At 37.1% G+C, this 26,650-nt stretch overlaps 1 protein-coding gene across 3 annotated transcripts in view; it reads left to right on the top strand.

The window, feature by feature from the left end:
- The first annotated feature begins 13,002 nt into the window (after positions 1-13,002).
- Positions 13,003-26,650, top strand: part of RPS6KA6 (ribosomal protein S6 kinase A6) — a 130,268-nt gene continuing 116,620 nt past the window's right edge. The window contains exons 1-3 of one of the 3 annotated variants that reach the window (XM_016943734.4): positions 13,003-13,681; positions 14,626-14,737; positions 15,326-15,435. In XM_016943734.4, the coding sequence (XP_016799223.1) occupies positions 15,355-15,435 (81 nt within the window). In that variant the 5' untranslated portion in view covers positions 13,003-13,681; positions 14,626-14,737; positions 15,326-15,354. Of the gene's footprint in view, positions 13,682-14,625; positions 15,436-26,650 lie in introns of all 3 variants that reach the window. The other 2 variants (XM_054676998.1, XM_016943733.4) reach the window with 2 other exon arrangements.

Here is a 26,650-nt window from a genome sequence, read left to right as displayed (position 1 = left end):
GTAGTAAGTAAGTGTTCCCTAAAACAGAGGATAGACTAAAAGTAGAAGGGCTGGGAGACAGGATATCAGGGATGATATAAGGCATGAGTGAGAAGGGGACAAAGGGATGGGGGCTGGGCCTGGTATGAAGGGAATGAGGGTGTTAAGGAGACAGTGCAAAGGAGGGAGAAGGGCAGTTTTATTGAGGGGGCAGGAATGAGATAAGAGAGTCAATAGGGAGTGCAAAGGGGCTAATGGAGTCTGAATCCAGAGTGGGGAGAGAAGAAAATGGGAAGGCAGAAGTGGGAGGGAATTTGGAAAAGAATAAAGGGAGGGTGAGGGAGGTGGGACTTTGTGAAGGCAACCAGCTGGTTATTACAATTAGATGTACTCCAAATAAAGAGAATGGATAGCGTCTGTGGATAATTTAACTTCTATTAATTTAAGTCATTTATTTAATGCCCATTTCTTTGCTCCAGTGAATATAAACAATGTGGTGCCTCCAATTGTTTTTGGGTATAGCCAGGGTAAATAAATTATAAATGTAAAATATTAATAGATATTTCTAACTCTTTCACTATTAATTTACTTTCCCCCCAAAAAATATGTATAATTAAGATTAAGCAACAACAGGATAACTTGCAATGGCATAAAGCCACCTGGTTGGGAGGGGTGTTAGTTACTAAACAGACTGGTATTATGGCTATCTTTTCTCTTTGAAGAAGTTTAGAATGTTGCTCTTTTTCTGAAACATGTTCATCTGCAAATTGTGATAATGTGAAAATGTAATAATCTAGTAATCAGAAACTTAGTAGCATAGGCCCAAGTGATCATAAGAAACTGAAAATAGCAGCATTTGAGAAGCAGTATAACCTTTCCATAGTGCACATGCAATAAATGTATTTGCTTTTACTTTAAGCAAGTATTTTCAACATTAGTATTTGTTGTATCTACACATACAACAAATACTATGTTCATTTCTATGATACTGAATATGAATATTACGTTTTAAATATATTACATTTCCCAAATATACGTTTTTACCACATATATTTTAAACACATTCCAGATAAAAGGAATCTAAGTGCACTCAAATAATGATTTCCATTCCTCTTGTATATGTTTACCAAATGTGAGTAAAATGTATTTAAGAAATGTAAGTCATTTTTCTGCCATTTACTAAAGCAATCTAAGGTATGCTGTGCCACCTCCAAATAACACATATAGATATTAAAATTTCCAAATTTGCATGTGCTTCTTTCTGAGAGTATTGATCAAAATCTGTTCAGGTGGAGCAATTGACCTTAGGGTATAGCATATCAAGACAATCACTCTGGACTCACCATTTTCACAAGCTCTGCATTATTGCAGGGAATATGTTGCATAGATACTCTAGAATGACAGGAACTCAGTATTTTTGAGGGAGGAAAAATCAGGTGACATTATAGGCTATTAGTAAAAACTATATGAGATACTCTTCTATAATTGGCACATAAACACTCCCACCCATAACAAAGGGAACCAGGGCTAGTTTGCTCACAAAGTTTTCCTCACCTTTAAATACTCTCCTTGAACCTCAAAACGTCCTTTTGCAAAATCTACTATTTGTACTCCTCTATCTTCAAGCCTTTTAACATTACCCTTCACTTTTGTTCATAATTTGTGCATTTATGTGCATTTTTCCATTCTTTTGGCTTGTTTGATGTCCTATTTTATAAGTGAGGTTTACTGAAGAATATTTTTTGTAGAATAAAACACATTTTTAGGATACAGTTATATGTTTTGATAAACACATATAATCATGTAACCACAACCACAGAACATTTGTATCAACCCCAAAACATATGGCCCTTTGAACAAAACCCTTGCCTTTTATCTGCAACCCTTGGCAACCACTGGTCTGTTTTTAGGCCCTACAGTTTACATTTTCTAAGATGTTATACAAATGAAATCGCAGAGTATGAAGCTTTTCAAGGCCATCCTTTGCACTTGAAATAATGTAATTGCAATTCATCCAATTGTTTGCAGGTACCAGTAGTTTATTCTTTTTTATTGCTGAGTAGTATTCCTTTGAATGGATGTACCACATTTTGTTTATCCTTTCTACAGTTGAAGGATTTTTGGTGTTTTCAAGATTTTGGAAATTATTATTAAAGCTGCTATAAACATTCACACAAAATTTATTGTGTGAATGTACATTTTCATCTCCTCAGCTAATATTTGTGAATGGTATGCTAGGTTATATAAGTGTATGTTTAACTTTGTAGGAAACCTCTGAACTGTTTTCCAAAGTGCCTGCACCATTTTGCATTCCCACCAGAAAGTTAAGGGAGTTCCAGCTGATACTGATTTTCTTCAATATTTAATATTTTCAGTTTTTTCCTAGTTGTTTGCCTTTTAGTCATTCTAATAGGTGTACAATGATGTCCTATTGTGGTTTTAATGTGGATTTCTTAATAGCTAATGGTGTTCAACATTTTTTCACATGGTTTGTTCCCATTGGTACATCTTCTTTGGTGGAGTGTTTGTCAAATCATTTATACATTTTACAAGTTGTTTTTCTCATAATTATTGAATTTTGAGTTCCTTTTCTTTTCTTTCTTTCTTTCTTTCTTTTTTTTTTTTTTTGAGACAGAGTCTTGCACTGTTGCCCAGCCTGGAGTGCAGTGGCATGATCTCGGCTCACTGCAAGCTCCACCTCCTGGGTTCATACCATTCATTCTCCTGCCTCAGCCTCCCGAGTAGCTGGGACTACAGGCACCTGTCACCACGCCCAGATAATTTTTTGTACTTTTAGTAGAGACGGGGTTTCACCGTGTTAGCCAGGATGGTCTCGATCTCCTCACCTCGTGATCTGCCTGCCTTGGCCTCCTGAAGTGCTGGGATTACAGGCGTGAGCCACCACGCCTGGCCAAATTTTGAGTTTCTTATGTATTCTGGATACAAGATCCTTTTCAGATATAAGATTTGAAAATATTTTTTTCTTTCTATGGCCTATCTTATCATTCTCTTAATGGTGTTTTGTAAGAGAAGGTATTTTGAATTTTGATGAAGTCCAGTTTTTGCTTGTATGAATCATGCTTTTAGTGCCAAATCTAAGAAATCTTTACCCGTCCAAGGAACACAAAAATTTTCTTCTCATTTATTTTTTTCTAGAAATGTTATATATTTTAGGTTTTGTACCTATGTTTATAATCCATTTTGAGTTTTTCTTTGTATATATTGCAAGCAATGGATCAAACTTCATTTTCCTCCACATGGATATCCAAATTTTTCCAGCACCCTTTGTTGAAAAATCTATTCTTTCTCCACTGAATTACCTTTCCAATTCTGTAAAATCTCAGTTGGCCATGTACATTTGGGCCTATTTCTGAATGTATTATAATCCATTGACCTATTTGTCTATCTTTCTTTTAATTTTTAAAATTTATTTTTTAAATAAATTGTATAAATTTAAGGAGTACAAGGGCAGTTTTGTTACATGGATGGATTGTGTAGTGGTTTGGGCTTATAGCATATCCATTGCCCAAATGGTGTATATTGTAGCCATTAAGTAACTTCTCATCCATCACCTTCATCTCACCCTACCACTCTAAGGAGTATCCAGTGTCTTTCATTCCATACTGTATGTCCATGCATACCCATTATTTAGCTCCTACTTACAAGTGAGAAAATGTGGTAGTTGACACTCTGTTTTTGAATTATTTCACTTAAGATAATGGCCTCCAGTTCCATCCATGTTCCTGCAAAAGACATGACTTCATTTTTTTGTGATTGAGTAGTATTCCATTGTGCATATGTGCCACATTTTTTTAATCCAATCACCTGTTGATGGACACTTATGTTGATTACATATCTTTGCTCTTGTAAATATTGCTGTGGTGAACATAGAAGTGCAAGTATCTTTTTAATATAATGATTTATTTTCCTTTGGGTAGATACCCAGTAGTAGTGAGAGCTGGATCAAATGGCAGTTCTATTTTTAGTTCTTCAAGAAATATTCATACTGTTTTCTATAGAGGTCTTACTAATTTACGTTCCCACCAACAGTTTATAAGTGTTTCCCTTTCTGCATATCCTTGCCAACAACTGTTAGGTTTTTTTGGTGTTTTTTGTTTGTTTACTTTTTATAATAGCCATTCTGACTACTGCCAGATGATATCTCACTGGGGTTGCAAGTATTTCCTCTCATTCTGCAGGCTGTCTATACGCTCTGTTGACTACTTATTTTGCTGGGTGGAAGCTTTATAGTTTAAGTTCCACTTGCCTATATTTGTACTTGTTGCCTGTGCTTATGAGGTATTAGTCATGAACTCCTTGACTACAACAATATCCAGGGTTTTCTCTAAGTTTTTGTCTCGTATTTTAACAGTTTCAGTTCTTACATTTAAGTGTTTTTTTTTCTTCAACTTTTATTTTAAGTTCAGGAGTACATGTGCACAATGTGCAGGTTTGTTGCATAGGTAAATATGTGCCATGGTGGTTTGCTGCACAGATCATCCCATCACCTAGGTATTAAGCTCAGCATCCATAAGCTATTCTTCCTGATGCTCTCCCTTCCCGCAATGACCCCCTCCGACAGGCCGCAGTGTCTGTTGTCCCATCCCATGTGTCCATGTGTTCTCATTACTTGACTCCAATTTATAGGTGATAAAAGGCAGTGTTTGGTTTCCTGTTCCTGTGTTAGTTTGCTGAGGATAATGGCTTCCAGCTCCATCCATGGCCCTGCCAAGGACATATTCTCATTCCTTTTTATGACTGCATAGTATTTCAAGCCCTAGGGAGAACAGCTTGGAGGTTCCTCAAAAAACTATATATAGAGAGATGCCATACAATTTGGCAATTGCACTGCTGGGTATACATCCCAAAGAAAGGAAATTAGTATATTGAATAGATAACTGCACTCCCATATTTGTTGCAGCACTATTCACAATAGCTAAGATTTGGAAGGAACCTAAGTGTCCATCAACAGATGAATAAATAAAGAGAATGTGGTACTTATACATAATGGAGTACTCTTCAGCTATAAAAAGGATGAGATGCTAACATTTGCAACAACACGGATGGAACTGGAGATGATTATATTAAGTGAAATAAGCCAGGCACAAAAAAAGCAACATTGCATGTTCTCAGTTAATTGTGGGATCAAAAAATCAAAACAATTGAACTCATGGACATAGAGAGCAGAAAGATGGTTATCATAGGTTGAGAATGGTAGTGAGGAGCCAGGGATGAGTTGGGGATGGTTAATGGGTGCAAGAAGATAGTTAGGAAGCATGAAAAATACCTTCTATTTGATAGCACAATAAGGTGATTATAGTCAATAACAATTGTACATTTAAAAATAATTAAAAGTGTAACTGGATTCTTTGTAACACTAAGAATAAATGCTTAAGGGGATGGGTATCCCATTCTCCATTATGTTATTATTTCATATTTCATGCCTGTAATAAAACATGTCATGTATCCCATAAATATATACACCTACTATATACCCACAAAAGGTAAAAATAAAAAAGAAACTAAACAAGTAAAGTGATCCCTAAGAAACAATCAAATGATGCACCTCATGGAACTATAAAAGCAAGAAAAAACCTAACCTCAAATTAGTAGAAGGAAAGATGTAACAAATATTTGAGGACAACTAAGATAAACAAAGATTTTTAAAAATACAAAGGATCAATGACATGAACAGATGGTTTCAAGAAAAGATAAACAAATGGATAAACCACCAGCTAGATTAAACAAAAAGAAGAAGAGAGAAGATCCCCCCAAATAAAATCAATGCTGAAAAAGGAAACATTACAATTGATACCACAGAAATACAAAGGATCACTAGAAACTATTACGACAACTATATGCTAAGAAATTGGTAAGCCTAGAGGAAATGGATAATTTTCTAGGCACATACAAACCTATCGAGATTTAATAAGGAAGAAATAGAAAAACTTGAACAGACCAATAACGAGTAGTAAGATTGAATCAGTATTAGAAAGTCTAGTGACAAAGGAAAGCCCAGATCTGGTTGGCTTTACTGATGAATTTTACCAAACCTATAAAGAATAACTAACTCAAATTTTTCTAAAACTATTCCAAAAAATTAAAGAGGAGGAAATTCTTCTAAACTCATACTATGAGGCCGCCATTACTCTGATATCAAAACCAGTCAATGATACAATGATAATAATTATAATAAAAAACGCTACAGGTCAATGTCCCTGATAAACATAGGTACAAAAATCATCTACAAAATACCAGCAAAATGAATCCAAGAACACATGAAAAAGATAATACACCATTATAAAGTGGGATTTATCTCAGAGATTCAAGGATTTTTCAACATATGTAAATTAAAAAAAGATACATCACTTTAGCCGAATAAAGGACATAAACTATATGATCATCTGCATTTTAGATGGAGAAAACATATTTAATAAAATTCAATATTAATTCATGATAAAAACTTCCAACAAATTAGACATAGAAGGAACATAACATAACAAAGGCCATATATGACAAAACCACAGCTAACATTACACTGAATGTGGAAGAGACAAAAGCCTTTTCTCTAAGAAATGTAACCAAACAAAGATGCCCACTTTTACCAGTCTTATTTAACAGAATACTGTAAGTCCTAGAAAGAGCATTCAGGCAAGAGAAAGAAAGACGGGCATCCAAATTGGAAATGAGAAAGTCAAATTGTCCCTATTTGTAGCTGATATGATCATATATATAGAAAACCTAAAAGATGGCTGGGAGTGGTGGCTGACACCTGAAATCCTAGCAGTTTGGGAAGCCAAGGCAGTGGATCACCTGAGGTTGGGGGTTTGAGACCAGCCTGGCCAACATGGCGAAACCCCGTCTCTACTAAAAATACAAAAATTAGCCGGCCATGGTGGTGCATGCCTGTAATCCCAGCTACTCGGGAGGCTGAGGCAGGAGAATTGTGTGAACTTGGGAGGCAGAGGTTGCAGTGAGGCAAGATCACGCCACTGGATTCCAGCCTGGGGGACAGAGTGAGACTCTGTCTCAATTGTGGGGGAAAAAAGCCTAAAGGCTTCATCGATAAACTCTTAGAAATGATTAAAATTTCAGTAAAGTTGCAGAACACAAAATCAACATTAAAAAGTCAGTAGCATTTCTATGCACCAATTGTGAACTATCTGAAAAAGAAATCAAGAAAGCAGTTCCATTTATAGTATCTACAAAAAAATAAAATACCTAGCAATAAATTTAACGAGGAGAAGGAGCTCTACAGCAAAAGCTAAAAAGCACTGATAAAAGAAATTGAAGATGACACAAACAAATGAAAAGACATCTCATGTTTACGAATTGCAAGAATTAATATTATTAAAATGACCATGCTATCCAAAGCAAGCTACAGATTGAATGTAATCCCTATCAAAATACCAATGATATTCTTCACAGAAATAGAAAATAAAAACAATTCTAAAATTTATATGGAACCACTAAAGACCCCAAATAGCCAAAGCAATATTCAACAAGAACAAAGCTGGAGGCATCAGAAAACCTGACTTCAAATTATGCTGCAAAGCCATAGTAACCCAAACAGCATGGTATTGGTATAAAAACAAACAGTAGACCAATGGAACAGATCAGCAAGTGGAGAAATAAATTCATGTTTTTAAAATCAACTGATTTTTGATAAAGGTGCCAAGACCATTCATTTAAAAAAGGACACTGTCTTCAAAAGAGGGTGCTGGAAATACTGTATATCCATGATCCATATACAGAAGAATGAAACTAGATCCTTATCTCTCACTACATACAAAATTCAACTCAAAATGGATTAGAGACTTAAAAATAAGACCCAAAACTATACAGCTACTAGAAAAAAAATGTAGAGGAAACACTTCATGACCTTGGTTAAGGCAAAGATTTTTAGGGCAAAGACTTAGATAACACAGGCAAAGCAAAGGAAATAATCAACAGAGTAAAGAGACAAACTTTAGAATGAGAGAAAATATTTTCAAGGTATTTATCCAACAAGGAATGACTATTTGCAATATACAAGAAACTCAACAGCAAACCGACAAACAATCCCACTTAAAAATGGGCAAAGCATCTGAACAGACATTTCTCAAAAGAAGACATGCAAATGGCCAACTGGTATATGAAAAAAATGTTCAACATCACTAATCATCAGGGAAATGTAAATGAAAACCATAATGAGATGTCATCTTACCCCAGTTAGAATGGCTATTACAAAAATATAAAAATTAACAGATGCTGGTGAGGATGGAGAGAAGAGGGAACTCTTATACACTGTGAGTGGAAATATAAATTAGTGCACTCATGGAAAACAGTATGGAGGTTTCTCAAAAAAATAAAAATAGAACTACTATATGATCCAGCAATCCTACTGCTGGGTACTTACCAACTGAAACGAAATTAGTATATCAAAGGGATACATGCACCCCTATTTTATTTTTTATTGTAGCACTATTCACAATAGCCAAAATACAGAACCAACCTAAGTGTCCATTGATGGATTAACAGATAAAGAAAATATGGTGCATATATACAATAGAGTACTATTAAGCCACAAAAAGAATAAAATCCTCTGACTTGCAGCAACATGATGGAATTGGAAGCTATTATGTTAAGTGAAATAAGCAAAGCACAGAAAGACAAATAGTGCATGTTCTCATTTATATATGGGAGCTAAAATTTTTATTTCATGGAGGTAAAGAGTCCAATGACGGTTTTCAGAAGCTGGGAAGGGTGGCGGTGTGAAGGGGTGTTGGTTAATGGGTACAAATATGCAGATGGATAAAGGGTATAAGTTCTAGTGTTCGAGAGTACAATCATGTGACTATAGTTAGTAATTTGTTGTATACTTCAAAGTAGCTAGAAGATTTGAAACGTTCCCAGTGCAGAGAAATGATGAGTCTTTGAGGTGATGGATATCCTAAATATGCTGATTTGATAATTACACACTTTATGCATGTATCAAAATATAGTATGTACTGCATAAATATGTAAAATTATTATGTATCAATAAAATCAAGAAAACATTTTTAAGATAAGTAATGTCTTTGTTGGACCTTCAATTAAGTGTAGGTTTTAATCTTGTTTTAATTAAATTTCCATTCAAGTATACTAGATCATACTCAAAGATGTAAACAGCAGGCAAGTTAGGTAGAAGCTGTGTTGCCTTTGTATAATTTTTATGGTTATATAGGATCTAGTTTTTTGAAAATGTTATGAGATTATAAGATTATTTTGAACATTTACTTTTGAAACTTTTTGTATAACATTTACTTTTAAAACCTTTCAAACCTAGTAGGTTGACTCACAAAAAAATTTAGTATCCAAATGAACTTTGAATCACTAAACGCAGAATGAAAATAATGAAAGTAATTCTGAGTTTTAGTGTGGAAAACCAACACTTGGTTTTAAACATCTCGTTTTGTATAAGGACTCTGTCGTAGGCCTACTTGGAGAATATGTATACTCCTACATTGGTCCAAATTAGGCCAAAATATGTGCCCCTTTTATGTAATGGAGGTCCAAATGTTACTTGGGATATTGAAATAACTCTCCACTTTCTATTTTTCAGAGACTCAAATTTACGTAAATGTGTGTATGGGCTCCCTTAATATTCAGAAGCCTAGTGAGGGGTGGGACTCTGAGTCCAAAAAAGGCTCTCTGTTTGAGGCCAGGCTTTGACTCAAATCAAATTATCTTCCAGGGAGCTATCCAGGGTACTAGACCATGTGTACCAAAGGTGTCATGATACCCTGGGCAAAAACTCTGCCCATTTCAATGTCTACCTATTTTCCTAATTTCAACTTGCTTATATCTGACTTATTGACCACAGGTAACCTAGAAATCTATCACTTGCTGCATGTGTTCTCAGTCTAAATGAATACTCTGCCTCTCTGTCTCCCTTTCTCTGTCTCTCTTTCTCTCTGTGGTATGTGTGTAAGATATTATGGATATATATATATATATATACACATATACACATATATAATCTTTTGTAGACACCTCCAAATTTGCCCATTTTCATAGTCTGATTCCTTAACAGGGCATCAGAATAAAAGGCATTTTAATTATGTTCAACTATATAGACTAATAAGTTGTTATTAGCATGCCAACTTTTCTTTGTATATAATGAGATCTTAAAGTGACATGCCTTAGGGACATTTTCCCCATTATCTTGGCGATTAACATTTGGCTCCTCGTTAATTACGCAAATTTCTGCAGTCAGCTTGAATTTCTCCTCAGAAAATTGGTTTTTCTATTCTATCACATCATCAGGCTACAAATTTTCCAAACTTTCATGCTCTGCTTCCCTTTTAAACATAAGTTCCAATTCCAAATCGTCTCTTTGTGAATGCATAAAATTAAATGTTTCCAAGGGCACCCAAGTCACCTCTTGAATGATTTCTTAGAAATGTCTTCCATCATGTACCCTAACTGATCTCTCTCAAGTTCAAAGTTCCACAGATCTCTAGTGCAGTGGCAAAATGCCGTCAGTCTCTTTGTTAAAGCATAGCCAAGAGTCACCTTTATTCCGGTTCCCAACAATTACTCATCTCCATCTGAGACCACCCCAGCCTGGACTTCATTGTATCACTATCAGCATTTTGGTCAAAGCCATTTAACAAGTCTCTAGAAAGTTTCAAACATTCCCACATCTTCCTGTCTTCTTTTGAGCCCTCCAAGCTGTTCCAACCTCTGCCTGTTACATAGTTTGAAAGTCGCTTCCATATTTTCCAGTATGTTTATAGCAGCACCCCACTACCTTGGTACCAATTTATTGTATTAGTCTGTTTTCATACTGCTATAAAGAACTGCTCAAGACTGGGTAATTTATTTAAAAAATAGAGGTTTAATTGACTCACAGTTCATCATGGCTGGGGAGCCCCAGGAAACTTACAATCAAGGCGAAGGGGAAGCAAGGTACCTTCTTCACATGGCGTCTGGAAGAAGTGCCCAACAAAGGAAGGAAGAGCGCCTTATAAAACCATCAGATCTTGTTAGAACTCACGCACTATCATGAGAACAGCATGGTGGAAACCACCCCCATGATTCACTTACCTCTACCTGGTCCCTCCCTTGACACATGGGGATTATGGGGATTATGGGGATTCAATTCAAGATGAGATTTGGGTGGGGACACAAAGCCTAACCATATCAGGTATGGATGGGATATGGGAATACCTAGAATGCTGAAAAAGAAAGAGGGTGGGACTGAACCTTGAAGTTCCAACAGGCAGAATTGGGAAGAGGAGGGATGATCCAGTAAAGGAGACAGAAAGATGTATAAGAGAAACAATGATGTAGGAGAAAAACAAACATTATGTCGTTCCAGAGGCCAAGTAAAGAAAATGTTTAAAGAAAGAGTAAGTCATGAACTTACATCAAATGCCAGCAAGTGTTCAAGCAAGCTGTCAATAACATGTTTTTGCTGACGGGAGAGATCCAGTAGAGAGAAAAAAATAGATGATGTTAGTGGGGGGGGGGGCGGGTTGCAGAACAAAGCCTTTGAGTAGGCAAGAAGGGATGGATGAGACCCAGCGCTCAAAAGGTTGGCAGTACCGGGCACAGCAGCTCAGGCCTGTAATCCCAGCACTTTGAGAGGCTGAGGTGGGTGGATCACAAGGTCAGGAGTTCGAGACCGGCCTGACCAACATGGTGAAACCCTGTCTCTACTAAAAATACAAAAATTAGCCGGGCGTGGTGGCGCACGCTTGTAATCCCAGCTACTCGGGAGGCTGAGTCAGAAGAATCGCTTGAACCCGGGAGGCAGAGGTTGCAGTGAGCCAAGATCGCGCCACTGCACTCCAGCCTGGGCAACAGAATGAGACTCTGTCTCAAAAAAAAAAAAAAAGAAAAAGAAAAAGAAAAAAAGTTGGCCCTAGTTAATACTGTCAGTTCAGCCAAATATGAGTTTATGGGTGTGTGCGTGCACACACAGACACACACACTCTCACACATTTTCACGATTTATAGCCCCATGCACCCACTACTTTCGAAGCTTTGACTTTTAGAGAACTCTGTTCGTTAAGCTCACTTTCTCCTCGAGATTTTCAGCAGAGTAAGTGAGAGGACATTATCAGTTATCCTTGTTTGTAATTCAGTGCAATCTCTGTGGCCAGCTTTGCTTCATTAGCTCTTGAGACCAGATGATGAAATAAATGGAGGGCATAGGTCAACAGCCCTAGGTGTAGAAGGGTAAAGGGGGTGGTGTGCCTTTTATGAACGTTAGAAACCTCTCCAAGGTCCTGAGTTGGTTTAGCCGCTGTTACAGTTGCTCTTTTAAGTCTTTGAAGTGTCAAATGTGGAATAACTTTTAAACTTTCAGCTCTGAAGTGTTTTGATGAGAAGCATCTTGATTATACCCCGTATAAGATTATACTTTATCTCTGTTATATCGCCAGCTCCCAGTACAATGTGTGGCTTAGAGTAGCGAAGTAGTAAAGCTCGCTTTGAAGAAGGTACTAAAACTATGATTATTGTCACTAGAGACCCAACATTCTCAGAGGGGGCTGGAGGATGGGCTAGCTTCGGAATCATGCCTTTGTTGCCACAAGTGGAGTTCATTAAGTGGCATATGTTTGCCTGTGTGTGTGTGCATGTGTGAAGAGAAACATTGTGTGTTATCAATAGTGTGAAGGCAACCAGCAGGAGCATCCTGAGAGGGACAAGTAAGGTGGGGGGTAGAGAGGACAGGTATATTTATTTTTTTAAATGGGGGTTATCCTGCCTTTACCTTCTAGGAGGATAATGTATGATGTACTAAAATCCCTGCCCTAGTATTTGTCACTAAGTATCGAAATGGGCGTGGTTTGGCATATAAGACACCTGCTTTTCGTGAGCCCTGCAAAGAGATACTCTTGGAGTCCTACCCTTACCCTGATTCCTCAAGTGCTCGGGAGGGTCCCCCAGTTCCAGCATCCTTTTTGAGAATCCTGCCGCCCGCCAGCAATGCTGCTCCGTGGACTTGAGAGGGCCTGCTGAGCATGTGTGAAGAGCGCTGCGCATGCTCCGTGGAGTGGGCAGGTTTACCGAGGCGCTAGCAGGGGCTTTTACTACTCTTCAGTCGCCTCCCCAGCCCAGCACGCCCCTCTCCCCTCTATCCCACCACCCACCACGCGGTCCCCCGCATCCACCCCGCCCCTCTATCCCGCCCCCTTCACCCCAGGCTGGGGAATCTCCATTGACGTTTGGGTGACGCCGCTGTGCCGCCGCCGTGGGGGGGTCCAGGCGCCGCACAGGTAACGCCGCCGCTGCCGCCATATTGACAGAGCAGGGAGCGGGGAGGGGACCCGAGGAAGTGGGGTGTTGGGGGAGTCACCACCGAGCGGCCGTCGTTGTGGTGGCAGTGGTGAGCGCGAGCCGAGCGGCAGCTCTTGGAGAGGCAGCACAGAGTTGTCTTCTCTATGGGAATCACCGGGCGGCGGCGGCGGCGACCCCCAGCTCCCAGCCTCTGAGAGACCCGGCGGCGAGGGCAGCGCTCGCTGAAGGCGGGGCTGGGGGTCGCGGCGGCGGCGGCGGCGGCGGCGGCGGCGGGCCAGTTCAATAGACAGGATGCGCGGCCGCGCCAGCGGTAGGCGGCAGCTCCTGTTTGAGTGTTCCTGAAGGGGAGATGCTACCATTCGCTCCTCAGGACGAGCCCTGGGACCGAGAAATGGAAGTGTTCAGCGGCGGCGGCGCGAGCAGCGGCGAGGTTAGTGTGGTGGCCAAGACGGGCTGGAGCCAACCCCCGCCTCCTTCCCCTCAAGACCTTGGCTGGGGACGGAGAGAGGAGAGGCGTAGGGCCGGGAAGCGGGCTCCCGGGCAAGCCCCCTTGATGCTGCCTCCACTGCCCTTTCGCTGGGGAGCGGGCGGGGATGAGACGGCGGGCTCGGGCTTGCGGAGTGAGTGCAGCCTGGGCCCGGGCTCGGCCTTGGGCGGAGCGCCTGCCTGGCGGGCCACGCCAGAGTTGTTGTGACTAAGTTTCTTCACTTTCCGACCCGAAGGGGAACTGGGGGACTGGCGGGGTGCTGTGCCTGACTCCGCGCGTCCCTTTTTCTCCGCCGCGCCTAGTTTGCTGGCTGGGAACATTTTGGGGGACAGCTGCGGACTCCAGCTCGTTGTTGAACCCCGGGCGCTTTAGGAACCCAGTGCAACAAACACACCAAGGTGACTAAGTAACTCTGGGGACATTTGCACATAGGCACGAGTGTTCCCTGGTAACAGCTTTCTCGTTTCTCTGTGGCTTGTTATGGTTCCTTGTAATGACCCATGTCGAGATACACTGGCGACCTATCTCCAGTCGCCAGGTTTCAGGTGATGTTCTACTGCTTCCTCTCAGGTCCCCTTGATTCTACTGCACTCTTGCTCCACCCCTTCTCCTTTCCACAACCGCTGTCCCTGCCCCGTTGGTCTGTAAAAGAAGACGCAAAGTAAACCCCAGCCCTTATAAATAAGTCGAATCTTTGGTAAGACTTAGCGAGGTTCAACCAAAATACTTTGGTTCACCTCTCTTCCCACTCTTCTTACTCTGAAACTGTTCTGGTTGGGCTTTGGTCAGCTGTGCAGTGAGAACTTAGATGTACACAGGTGCTTTGTTTTTATTGTTGTTATAAAAGCGGGCAGCATTTAAACACAAAAACGTGTCTTTTGTGATAGAAAGTTGGATCCTTTTCTGATAACTTAATCGACTGCGTACTACTCCAGTAGAGGCCACCATACACCTCCTAAAAATAGTTGGTGAAATTGATTCACAGTAGGATATTTTGAGGTAAGACTCTCAATCCTCGACATCTAAAGGGTGCAACTTTGTCTTCAAGTACTTGCTCCATTTAAAAAAAATACACATTTGGCTGTTGTATGATTACCTTGTTTTTTTTTCTTTAAATTTTTTCGTTATTTATCAACTAAACTGGGGTTAAGATTACATGCTAGAATAACATGTGGTAAGGAATGTAGTGGAAATAAATTCAGAAGTACCCTAAATCTGAACCCTCTATACTTACAGGAAATATTTTACTAGTAAACCAAGCAATTCCAATATACGTTTTAATGTTTTACATCTCGTAAGAACAAGATAAATGAATAGGCGTTCCTTTCTTGTTGAAATGTGGGAATGCTGTTTGCACAATTGTCTAGCAAGTCTATTGAAGGGGAGAGGAACTTTGTTATATTCATGTATGTAACTTACTGAACTTATAGGCATTTAGTTTATAAAAACAGTTAAATGCTTTGATATAAGGATGGGATGGGAGGTGGGAATCCTTTTGCATGCCTACTATTTTATTATTTCTGTTAACTTTGAATGTAGTATGTTTTAAATTGTAATTACCACATATGGTTTTTTTATTGTTTGCAGTATGTTTTAGGTATTGTAGAGATTTAACAATGGGTCTCTCTACCTCAGCAATTTGGAAAAATACTCGAGTGGAAATTGTTAATCCCTATGAAGTAAAACGAAAGGTGAAGGTAATGTGGTGAAGATAGTATTTCTGCCTTCTTTCTCTAAAACAGTTATGATTGGTTAGATTTAACCCTGCAAGTTACTTAATAAAAAATATTATAGGTGAAAACTAAATGCTACATTTGAACAGACCCACTTAGTACTTAGAAGAGTTTGTTTGTTTTTAATTATATTCTTTTGATAAGAAGTAAACAAGTTTACTTTCGATAATTTATATTTTAATTACAAATTTGTTGATGTTGGCTTTAAAAATGCTAATTTTGAGTACAAGCTCTACAACCCTCAATTGTGATAATTTTAGGACTAAGAGTGTTTTTGTTGTAGAATATATATTTTTAAAATGTGCTAGAATCCTTAAAGAAAATGTAGGTAAGAATCTGTTAACTTTAATGTCAAAAGAAATAATTTCCGTCCATTTCTGTGTGTGTTGAATCTGGTAAGATTAAAGATTATAGACACTACCATATATTTTGGAGTCTTTTTGTATCTTTTACCTGTCTTGCTTGCATGGACAGTTGTTAACCTTTGAATTATCATTCAGAAGTGTGTAAATTGGTTGTTTGAGACTCTTAACATGTTTTCCCACAGGAAAAACTTATTAAGGGTACTTATATTTTTAGATCAGTACATAATAGCGAGGTATAATGATGCCGAGCCTAACCACTGTTTGTAAAATTGTTCTGTGGTGAAATGTGTCAGGTTTCAACCAATAACTAGCTTGGTTCCAGTGAGAGGTAGAGAATGGGCCTGAAAAGGGGAAACCTGGAATCTTTTGGTTTCTGGGAAGAGAGTTCTTAGAAGAGGGGAAATAGGGTAAGCAAGAAACTGATTGTGAGAGCTCTTGCAGGGACTGTCTCAATGAGGTCTACTGGGAATAGGAACTTCAAAGGGCATCACCCCTCACGCAGTCACAATTTAAGCTTTTGACTGGATTCTGTCAGGATCAAGAAAGAGGTTTTACTTGAGATGGGATGGGTATTGGTCATTCCTGGGCAAGGATCATAAAGAACAACCTGTTTGACTAATGTGAACTTTTCATGATTTAATGCCATGCATGTTACAGTTTGTTCGCTTAGTTGTTTGTTTTTTGGTGAGGAACCAAGTGCTTCTTTATCAAGTTGATTATGTAATTTTCACATTTCATATCATAGTAAACGTGTAGTACTTTTATATTATTTCTTTAGCAATGCTGTTTTTGTTTAAGCAAGTTAGTTGTTTTTTTTTTTGTTTTTGTTTTTTGAGTCAGGGTCTTTCTATGTCATTGTACATTGTCCAGGCTGGCCTCGAACTCCTGGACTCAAACAATCCTCATGCCTCAGGTTCCCGAGTAGCTGGGACTACAGGTGCTCACAACCATGCCTGTCTAAACAAATTAGTTTTGAGAGTATGTAGTTTACTGATAAAACCAATTGGGGAAAAACTTCTAGTTTTAATTAATTTTCATGAGACCCTATAGTAATAGAGGAAAGAACAGCTTTGAAGGCAGGTAAATCTGGGTTCTTGTCCGAGCTCCATGCCATACTCATGATGTGACACAATCCACGTTACCTAACCTCTCTGAACCTCACTTTCTTTGTCTATAAGTTGGAGAAAAACCATCTTCAAGAGTTGTTATGTAAAGAAAATTCAGTGCTGGGTTTAATAAACTTAGCAAGATGTTTTGCACTTAGTCTCTAGTACACAATAGTTCCTTCTCTTTTCCCACAGTCATCATGCCTCTTCCCATGCCCCTAAAGTCTGAACTATTGTCATCTATGTTAAAATCCTGGGATTCAGATAACCATGGCCTTAGCCGCAGCCTTCCATTTCATAAGCAGTTTTTCTTAAGACCCCTTCCTAAATTTGATCATTTCATCTAAGTATAGTGGTGCTCTCACTGTGAATGTTTGTAATCACAGATAGGGTGATCCAGAGATAAAATACAAAGTTATATTTAGAAACAGTGGAAGGATAAGAAGAGACAGATAATTTCATTTATTATATCTGGCTGATGAGGTGTTTCATTGAAATTTTTAATTTTTTAAAAAAATTCTGAACTCTTGTCATGGTAGGAATTGGTTCAATTCATGAAGCATTTATTGAGTACAAGGCAGTGCTGTACATAGTGCTGTAATGTGAAATGCCTAAAAATATACCACAGAGTCCCACCCTACCCCCACAGGTTTACATTCAGGTAGTAAGACAGGCATGTATGGAAATTGTTATTGTAAAAGGCACAAGATTATCAACAATGGGGTGGTGGTGGTGGTGGTGGTGGTGGTGGTGGTGGTGGTGGTGGTGGTTTAGGAATGGATCTGGTAAGGCTTTGTGAAGGAGGTGGAATTTGAGCAGGGCATTAGAAAGTGGTAATATTTTCACAGACAGATGAAAGGAGCATATTTCACGTGGATGGGCACAATATAAGAAAAGGCATGGAAATGTTCTGAAAGAAGGAAGAATCTGATACTGTTGTAAGTCTGTGATGTGGGAGAGGGGATATAGTGAGAGATAAGGAATGTATTAAAGGTAAGCTAGGCCCAGGTTGAATGGGACTTTTTAAGCCAGTTTAAGGGTTCAATTTTATCTCATAAATAGGAGCCACTGAAGGTTTTTGAGGACATGAGTGACATTATTAGATTTGTGCTTTGAAAAATAATTGACGGTAGTGAGGAATGGGGGAGATATGGAAGGTGGGGAATTCCAGCTAGGAGGCTATTGTGTTAGTGGAAGTAGTAGTGAGATTTTTGAACTAGTACAGAAGGGGTAGAAAAGAGATGACTGATGGGAGAGACCTGGCAGAGGTAGAATAGTTACAATTTGGTAACTGATTAGATGTTGGAGAGTAAAAAGAAATAACAAACAATTGAGATTAGAAGCGTCCTGGTAGGAACTAATTCAATGTAACAGGTATTTAATGCATGCCTGCCAATATAAGTCTCTGTATTAGCCACTAGACTAATATAAAAATAAATAGATCTTTCCAGTATAGGGAGATAGAAAGCTAAAATGAAATCTCCCCTTTCTAATATTGTATTGAATAATAGCATTCCACTCTGAAGGTTTCTGATCGTGCTTAGAATGCTTAAATTCTTTACTACCAAAGGTGAACACACTTATTACTAGCTAAAACATTTTTAATTCTTTTTAAATGGGCCTTAGGCCTGTAATTCTTGTTTCACCAATGTTCATCTTCAGTAGTCAGCAGCCGTGAGTACAGAGTCCTATTCTGAAAATAATGACCAGTACTTATTTCTGGAATGTGGAAAGAGAGCAGGGACATCTATATTTTTTCTATGCTTTCACCAGGTTTATTTGGAATAGACAAGCGGGGAGGAGTCAGAGGGCAGTGGCCCCTCCCTGCCACAGGTGCCTTCTCAGTTCCTCCAAGTCAATCTGTCTTTAAGCCAGTCTGATGTGGAAATATTCAGGTCAGTTCCTTCAGGGCAGGTCCTCTATATTTCCCTACCTTGATTAGTTCATCAAGAGAGCTAATCATTACCTCTGTGTTCTATAATAAGGCCTACTGATGGTGTAGTTGCTTTTCTGGGCCATATTGTTTTAGTACCTACCCTCTCATAGTCTCTCTCATCTAGAATTTTGATGAGGAAATGCAAGATTTTTTTCCCTTCCTGTAATTTCTTTCTTGGTGCCATCATTGTATGTAGCAGCGGTTCTTAAGATTTGATAAGCACTTGGAATCTTGAGGTATAAGCCTTTCAGTACTTTGTCAGAATTTGCTATGTAATGTTTATTCATTTATGTTATTTCCAAGGATTATTTACTGTTGCTGCCAATAATTTTTTTTGTTTTGTATTTTCTTTATTTTTGTTTGTTTTTAGGTAGGAAAGGAGTTAGATGGGAGAGAGATTTAGAGCTGAGCTAAATCTGGCTTTTGCAGATAAGAGACGTTTTCTAAATTGCCCTGGAGACATTCTGTAACTGATTTCACTGCTAGATTTTAATCTGTATCTCTACATTAGAAACAGGTCCTGCTGTAGTTTTGTGTGCACGTGTGTGTGTGTGTGTGTGTGTGTGTGTGTGTGTGAGAGAGAGAGAGAGAGACAGAGAAAGAGGGAAGGTGGAGTAGAGTACATGTGTGTTACTTGTGATTTGCTTCATTTTACCAAGCATTTGAGATGGTATATGGGAAATATAATCTGATAACTATTTTGATATTGAGGATAAGGGAAAACAAAGTAGGAGATATATGAAAAGGGTGGAGGGTAGGGGATGAAGGGTAAAATAGAGCACAAATAAGCAGGCTGTAAGGGTCTATGACATGTTTAAAATATAGTTGAATTATAAATTTGGCCTTGAGTTTTCTTAGCTGGTTTTTCTCAACTCTGGCTGTGTGTTATATTTACCTGGGAGTGTAAAAAAATTATCCATGCCAGTGTTCCACTCAGAGATTCACATTTAACTAATCTAGAGGGGGCCTGGGCATCTATTCCCCAGATGCTTATGATGCACAGCCAGGGTTAAAAACCACAGCTCTAGGCCAAAGTAAAAAAAGAAATAGTCACGTAGTTGTCATTATTCAATAGGAAAAAAAGAATATTAATTTGTAAGCTAGCAATTAGCTCTGCAGTAAATTATCTGTGAATTGTGATATTTTTCTGTGCGTTTTATTTTGTTGTTGTTTTAAGATATGACTGGAGCCAAATTGGGTTGTTTGAACTGTCCTGTATGTTCTTGCTCTTTAGTTTTGAGGAATTTGCTTTTCCAGTAGCATTAAAAACAAAATTTAGTACCGAAGCTAGTTTTGATGTAGTTCAGCCATATAACTAAGAGGTTAAATAACTTGTTCACCCATTTTACTAGCTGAGTAAGGAGATAGTGACTCTGTTTTGAATGACAAATATCCCATTACATCTCTAACAAAAAATTTCAAAACCCATGGGTAATTATTACTATGAAATCCCTCTGTCTCTCCTGTAAAGTGATTGAAGACAAACTTTAAGAGGAAATATAGCAATTTAAACACCCAATACAAATTTTTTAACCTGAAAAAACGTTGGAATCCATTCCATTTAAAGGTATCGAATCTTAAGGGAGAAAGAGATAATAGCGTTTATTGAGCATGAACTATGTACCAGCTAGTACTAGATGCATCATAGATTATCTCAGTTTTATTCATTCTTCAAAACATCTTGGTAAGACAGTTATGTCTTTTTAACAGAATAGAAAGATACATGCAAGTTAGTGGGAAGTACGTCTGGAATTTGAACCTAGATTATTTTAAATTCATGCTTTTTCCTCTATACATTGCTATCTCCCCCCAAGGACAATATTGAAAATAAGGAGAGAATATAGATACGTTGTTAGCAACCATATTAGATCAGCAGTCAGATGTGCTGATTCAATAGCCATGCCTGTCTATTTAAGTTAAATAAATGTCAACAAAATCCCAGCAAGTCTGTTTTTTTGTTTTGTTTTGTTTTGTAAACAGACAAGCATGTTCTAAAATGTATATGTAAAAGTACAAGACCTAGAAGCTCTAAAACAATTTTGAAAAAGAAAAATAAAATAAGGAATTACTCTATTGGATATTACGTTTTACTATGTAACTATAATAACGACAATGTGGTATTGGTGGAAGAATAGACACGTAGATCAGTAGGCCAGAATAGAGTACACAGAAATAGAGCCACACAAATACACTCAACTGAATTTTGAGAAAAAATGCAAAAAAATAAAAAAATAAAGATCAAGATCAGCTTTTAAAATCTGAGGAAATTTTAGGGGGAAAGTTGCTACCTTTTTCAAAAAAGGCAGAACTTGAAATTTGCACTTTCTTTCTGAAGATTCTGGGGAAATTATTACATAAAACATTTTTGCTATTTTCAGTTACTACAGTTGAAATTAGTCATTAAGACATAAGTGAAAATGGAACATGAATTATCCTAAAAATCATAAGCTTGATAAGAGTTGAGGTATAGGGATTTATTACTCTACTTAAAGGATCAGAGTGGACAGAACTTCAGAAAACAAAGGAGAAAAACGTCATATGAGGGGAAATGTGGACTGAATGTCAGCTTTCAAATGACTTTTAGTTTTTCTTAAAATGAGAGAGGTTTGGTGTATGTGTTAAAGAAATTGTACTAATTGAGAATAGTCAAAATTCAAAATTAAGGGAAATAGATAAGCCATTAGGTCTGATTTGATAAAAATATTTTGCATTCATGATTGTTCACCTGGAGTAGATGCAGTGATGAATGAATGCTGTTGGAAACAATTACATTTCAAACTTAATGGGCATATGCAGAAAACCATATGTTGATTATAGAGACATATACAAGAATGATAGAACATATATAAGATAATTTGTGTATGATTTTGTACTTTATTTTACAGATGGAGAAGAGTAACTCTAGACCTTCTGGCACAATCATAAAACATTTATTGTGTTTATCATTTGTAGAGCAATTACATTGGAATAAGTGAATACTTATAGAATCTCTTAAGGGAGGTCAGTCAATACGGATTTTCAAAAAAGACATGGTCATTCAGCAACTTCATATCTATGAACAATATTAATTTGATTTTATTTGGTCTTTATTCATGATATTATGTGTATCAGTAGTTCTTTCTTTTTTATTGCTGTGCACTAGTCTGTTATGTGAATGTACCACAGTTGATTTGTTCATTAATAACTTGAAGGACATTTGGATTTGGGTTGTTACCAGTGTTTGGTGATTATGAATAAAGCCGTTATACACATTTGTATGAAAATTTCGGTTTGGACATAACTTTTCACTTATATTGGGTAAACACTTAGGAGTGAGGTTGCTGCGTGAGAATTCCAGCTGCTCTGAGTACTTGCCAGCACTTAGTCTTGTCAGATTAAGTGAAAAAAAAATAGCTATTCTAATTGGAGTGTAGGGGTATCTAATTGTGATTTTAACTTGCATTTCCCTAATGACACATGTTGCTAAGCATATTTTCATATGCTTATTTGCCATCCGTATATATTCTCTGATGAGTTGTCTTTTCAAATTTTTTGAAATTGTTCAAGTTGGGTTGTTTTCTTATTATTGAATTTTGAGAGTTCTTTATATTCCAAATGCAAGTCCTTTATTAGATACCGATTTCCAAATATTTTTCCCACGTGGTCTGTCTTTTCATTCTCTTAATAAAGAGTCGAGGTTTTTCATCTTAGCGAAGTCCAGTTTGTCAGTTTTTTTTTCTTTTATGAATTGTGTTTTTGGTGTTGTATCTAAGAAATCCTAGCCTAATCCAAAGTTACAGAATTTTTCCCTTAAGTTTTCTTCTAGAAGTTTTTTAGTTATATTTCTTAATTTAGGTCTTTGATCCATTTCTAGTTAATTTTTGAATATGGTGGGTAGTGTGATAGAAGTCTACTTTTTTACACAGGTATGTCCAGTTGCTCTGCCACCATTTGTTGAAAAGATTACCTGTTCTCTATTGAATTGCCTTTGTACTATATCAAAAATCATTTTGTCACATATGTGTAGTTTTCATAATAATTTTAATGAATTAGTCCTGTGGAACTTCAGAATTGCACTTACTGAGCATAGATATATGGTGTTAATAAAATTAATTAATTAATACAATTAATAAAATTCTTGAGGTTGTTTCTGTATTGGGTTTAGTTAAATATTCTTTGTTAAAAAACAAAATAATTTCTGTGATATATTTTCTTTGCAGTCATTAATTTTCAAAACATTAAGTGACTGTTCTTAGACCCTTTTATAGATGAGGAAACCTAATGGTGCTAGAAGTTTTATGTGAACTTTCTCATTCTGCAGTGATACTTCTCTGCTTATCTCCTCCCCCATATTTGTACATTACCCCTAACATTTTTTATATAGCAGTTTGTGACCTGTTAGTTGCTTAGTATTAGACATGAAAGCTACAAGACTGAATAAGCTTCAGTTCATATTCTAGAAACTATCTCTTTGCCAAGAAAATGGGAGCCTGGATTGTTGGAGCTTTGGTAACCATCATTAACATAGATTTAATTTTGCTCTTTTAAAATAAAATTATTTTGGCTTGGCACGGTGGCTTATGCCTGTAATCCCAGCACTTTGGGAGGCAGCGTGCGAGGAATACTTGAGCCCAGGAGTTTGAGACCAGCCTGGGCAACATAGTGAGACCCTGTCTCTAAAAAGAATAAAAAATTAGCTGAGTGTGGTGGTGCATGCCTGTGGTCCCAGCTACTTGTGGAGCTAAGGTGGGAGGATCACTTGAGCCTGGGAAGTCAAGGCTGCTGTGAGCCATGATTGTGCCACTGCACTCCAGCCTGGGTGACAGAGCGAGACCTTGTCTCAAAAAATTTATATTTTAGTTTTTAAAATTGACAATTGTTGTATATTCCTTTTGGTTTTAAGAAGAGAATGATATTCGTTCTTTGAGAAACATTTTAAAACTACCTTCTTTAACCTTGGTTAATGATACTCAGTGCCTCATGTCTTCCTATGTGAAAGAGGAAATATGAGAATAATGTAGGTTGGGTTTGTATTGAGAATATTGTGCTAATTAAGTTGATTTTAAACTTAAGGAAATATGAACAGTTGGGTTAGCCATCTCAGATTCTTTACAAATTCAGAATACCATAGAGGATAATAGCTGGTTCCCTAGAGCTAGAATGCCCGAGTTTAAATTCTGGCTCTTTATTTATTTACTGTGTGACCTTGGACAAGTTACTTCTCTGTAGTTTACTTGGTCGCTCTATCTGTAAAATGGGGATAACAGTAGCATATAATATATGTAAAGCACTTAGAAGAGTGTCTTTTCCATTGTAAGCACTCAGTAAATGTTATTATTTTTAAATATATCACATCTGCAATCTGAGTTATTGAAGATTAACAGGCTTGCAAGTTAAAAAAATCAACTATTGTATAATGATATTTAAGTATCATATATAATTATGCAGTTATTAGTATTTCTTCTTTAAAGGTATTTATATACAAATAAACATTTCTCCTTTTTGACCATCTGCTTCTACCTGTGACTTGAATTTTGAAACATTTTATTCTTCCTTGATTAGCTGTAGTAAGGCTGTCTTTTTTTCGTATTCATTTCTCAAGAGGATGGTACTGCTTTTGCTGAACTTATATTTTCTTTATTCACTGAGCTTCTGTTTTCTGTAGTCTATTGACTTGTGATTTTCTCTGAGTAGTTTTTTGACAGCAAACATTTATTAATGGAAAAAACCCCACACATATCAGGTAGAATTTGACCTCAAGCTAAGGTTGTGTAATAGCTGTCTATTTTTGACTTTTTTCCACATATAAACCCATTTTAGTTTTTAAATTTTTTCCTTTATTCTCCATTGTTTATGAAGTGATGAAAGAATAGAGTAATATGGTGTAGGACATTTAGGAACTGTGACTCACTGGGATAAAGTTGTTTTATCCTGTCACTAGCTTGCTGTGTGTTTTTAGGTATATGTTATTTAATTAATCAGTTTCTTCACATATAAAATGGGAATTAACATGTTTATGATTATTTTGAGAAGTAACACAATTGTACTTTGTATATCATGTTTGTCAAGAATAATAAAGTTCTTTTTCCTTTCAAAAAATGACTAAAGATTTAGGTGTTCTAGACAAAGTACTTCTTTAACCCTGATATATAACTCAGTGGACAATTTAAACTTAATTCATACCCCAAAGGTAGTATTTTAATGTGATTATATAGACTTCATATCTTGAAGAGGTTACAACAGTGAGAATTACTACCTCAGAATGTCATGTGTGTATTCAGGTTGTATATGTACATGACTTCATTTATACCACATGAATACTTATATTTTTGGAAAGTAAACTTCCCAAATGCATGTGTTGTAGCCCATATGAGACTGGCCAGACAGCCAGTGCCTTTGCATTGGGAACACTTTGGAGCTATTCAAAACCAATAAAGTCATTAGCTCTGATTTCAGCTAAGCAGAGTAAACAAATTCCTGCCTGAATAGAAACCAGGAAGCTGCATTTCTGTCATTGAAACAAGGTTGTAAAAACTCAAATGTTCTGGAAATACCTTCTAATGTTTATGTAATATTGACGTACTTAGTTTAACTCAGTAGTAACAGTAGTTACTCAGTGACTCAGTAGTGACTCAGTAGTAACTCAGTAGTAATAGTAGTACAACTACTAGTCCTTTTTAAAAGCATGATGATAATTGGATTTTTTTTAATTGGTTCTAAATATTATTTTGCATGCACTCACCAAATTATGATTAGATATGTATAGTGTTGTGTTACTAGATAGGGTTCATTTGGTTATTGCTCTCAATTTCTGTCTTGATAACTGAAAACTAATTAACTGTGTATTTACGCATTTTTCCATAATGTACAAAGAAATATCTGAACTGAAGGACGATATATTATGTCACAAATTCCAACAAATTTAGCCTTATAGAAAGATTTTTAAAAATATTTTGGTTGTTAATGTTTTAATTCCATACTCCTGTGGCATTATTCACAGGTTCACTAATAGATCTTTCCCACCCTTTTGCTTTTCTAATATATTAATACCTGATTTCCTCCTACTCAAATAAGCCATCAAGAAAGTAGAGCCTCGGTATGTATGGCAGTTCAGTTTGTGCCGTATTCTTGCTTTGCATAGCTCCCCTTACTCTTGGCTATGTAATACCTAGCATATAAATGCTATGTAAATAGCTGTTAATAGAGATAACATTATTGCTATGTAATACCTAGCAGTATAAATGCCATGTAAATAGTTGTTAGTGGAGATAATTTAAAATATAGAGGAAGAGATTTAACAGATAAATAATAGAGATAATTTAAAGTATAGAGGAGGATGTGCATAGTTATATGCAAATGCCACATCATTTTATATACAAAACTTGAGCATCTGTGGATTTTGGCATCCACGAGAGGTCCTGGAACCAATCTCCCACGGATACTGAGGTTCATAATGTGATTTCCATGCAAGATATGAAATACAAAGAATTTCTAACATTTTTTTTCTTGAAAACAATTTTATGACTAACCCAAATAATATATTTTTAATGTGATTTTGAAAAAGCTGAATTCCTCTTTGCTGTTAGCATTTAAGAGTCAGAAATGGGAAGTAAAATGACTTACTGTAACTTCGTCATGAAATTATGTTTGAAAGTTGGTTTTAAACATTTTTAGTAAGAAAACTAATAAAAATCGAAGGAAAAATAATGGCCATTGCTTATTATTGAAGTTATTTTATAAATTTTATTCATTTAGATCCCAGATTTTAGTCATTCCATTTTGTAAATATTTTT

The sequence above is a fragment of the Pan troglodytes genome, chromosome X (assembly GCF_028858775.2).
Source record: "Pan troglodytes isolate AG18354 chromosome X, NHGRI_mPanTro3-v2.0_pri, whole genome shotgun sequence".
Taxonomy (NCBI): Eukaryota; Metazoa; Chordata; class Mammalia; order Primates; family Hominidae; genus Pan; species Pan troglodytes.
Note: the sequence above shows the minus strand (reverse complement) of the source record. Positions and strands in the feature narration are given on the sequence as shown.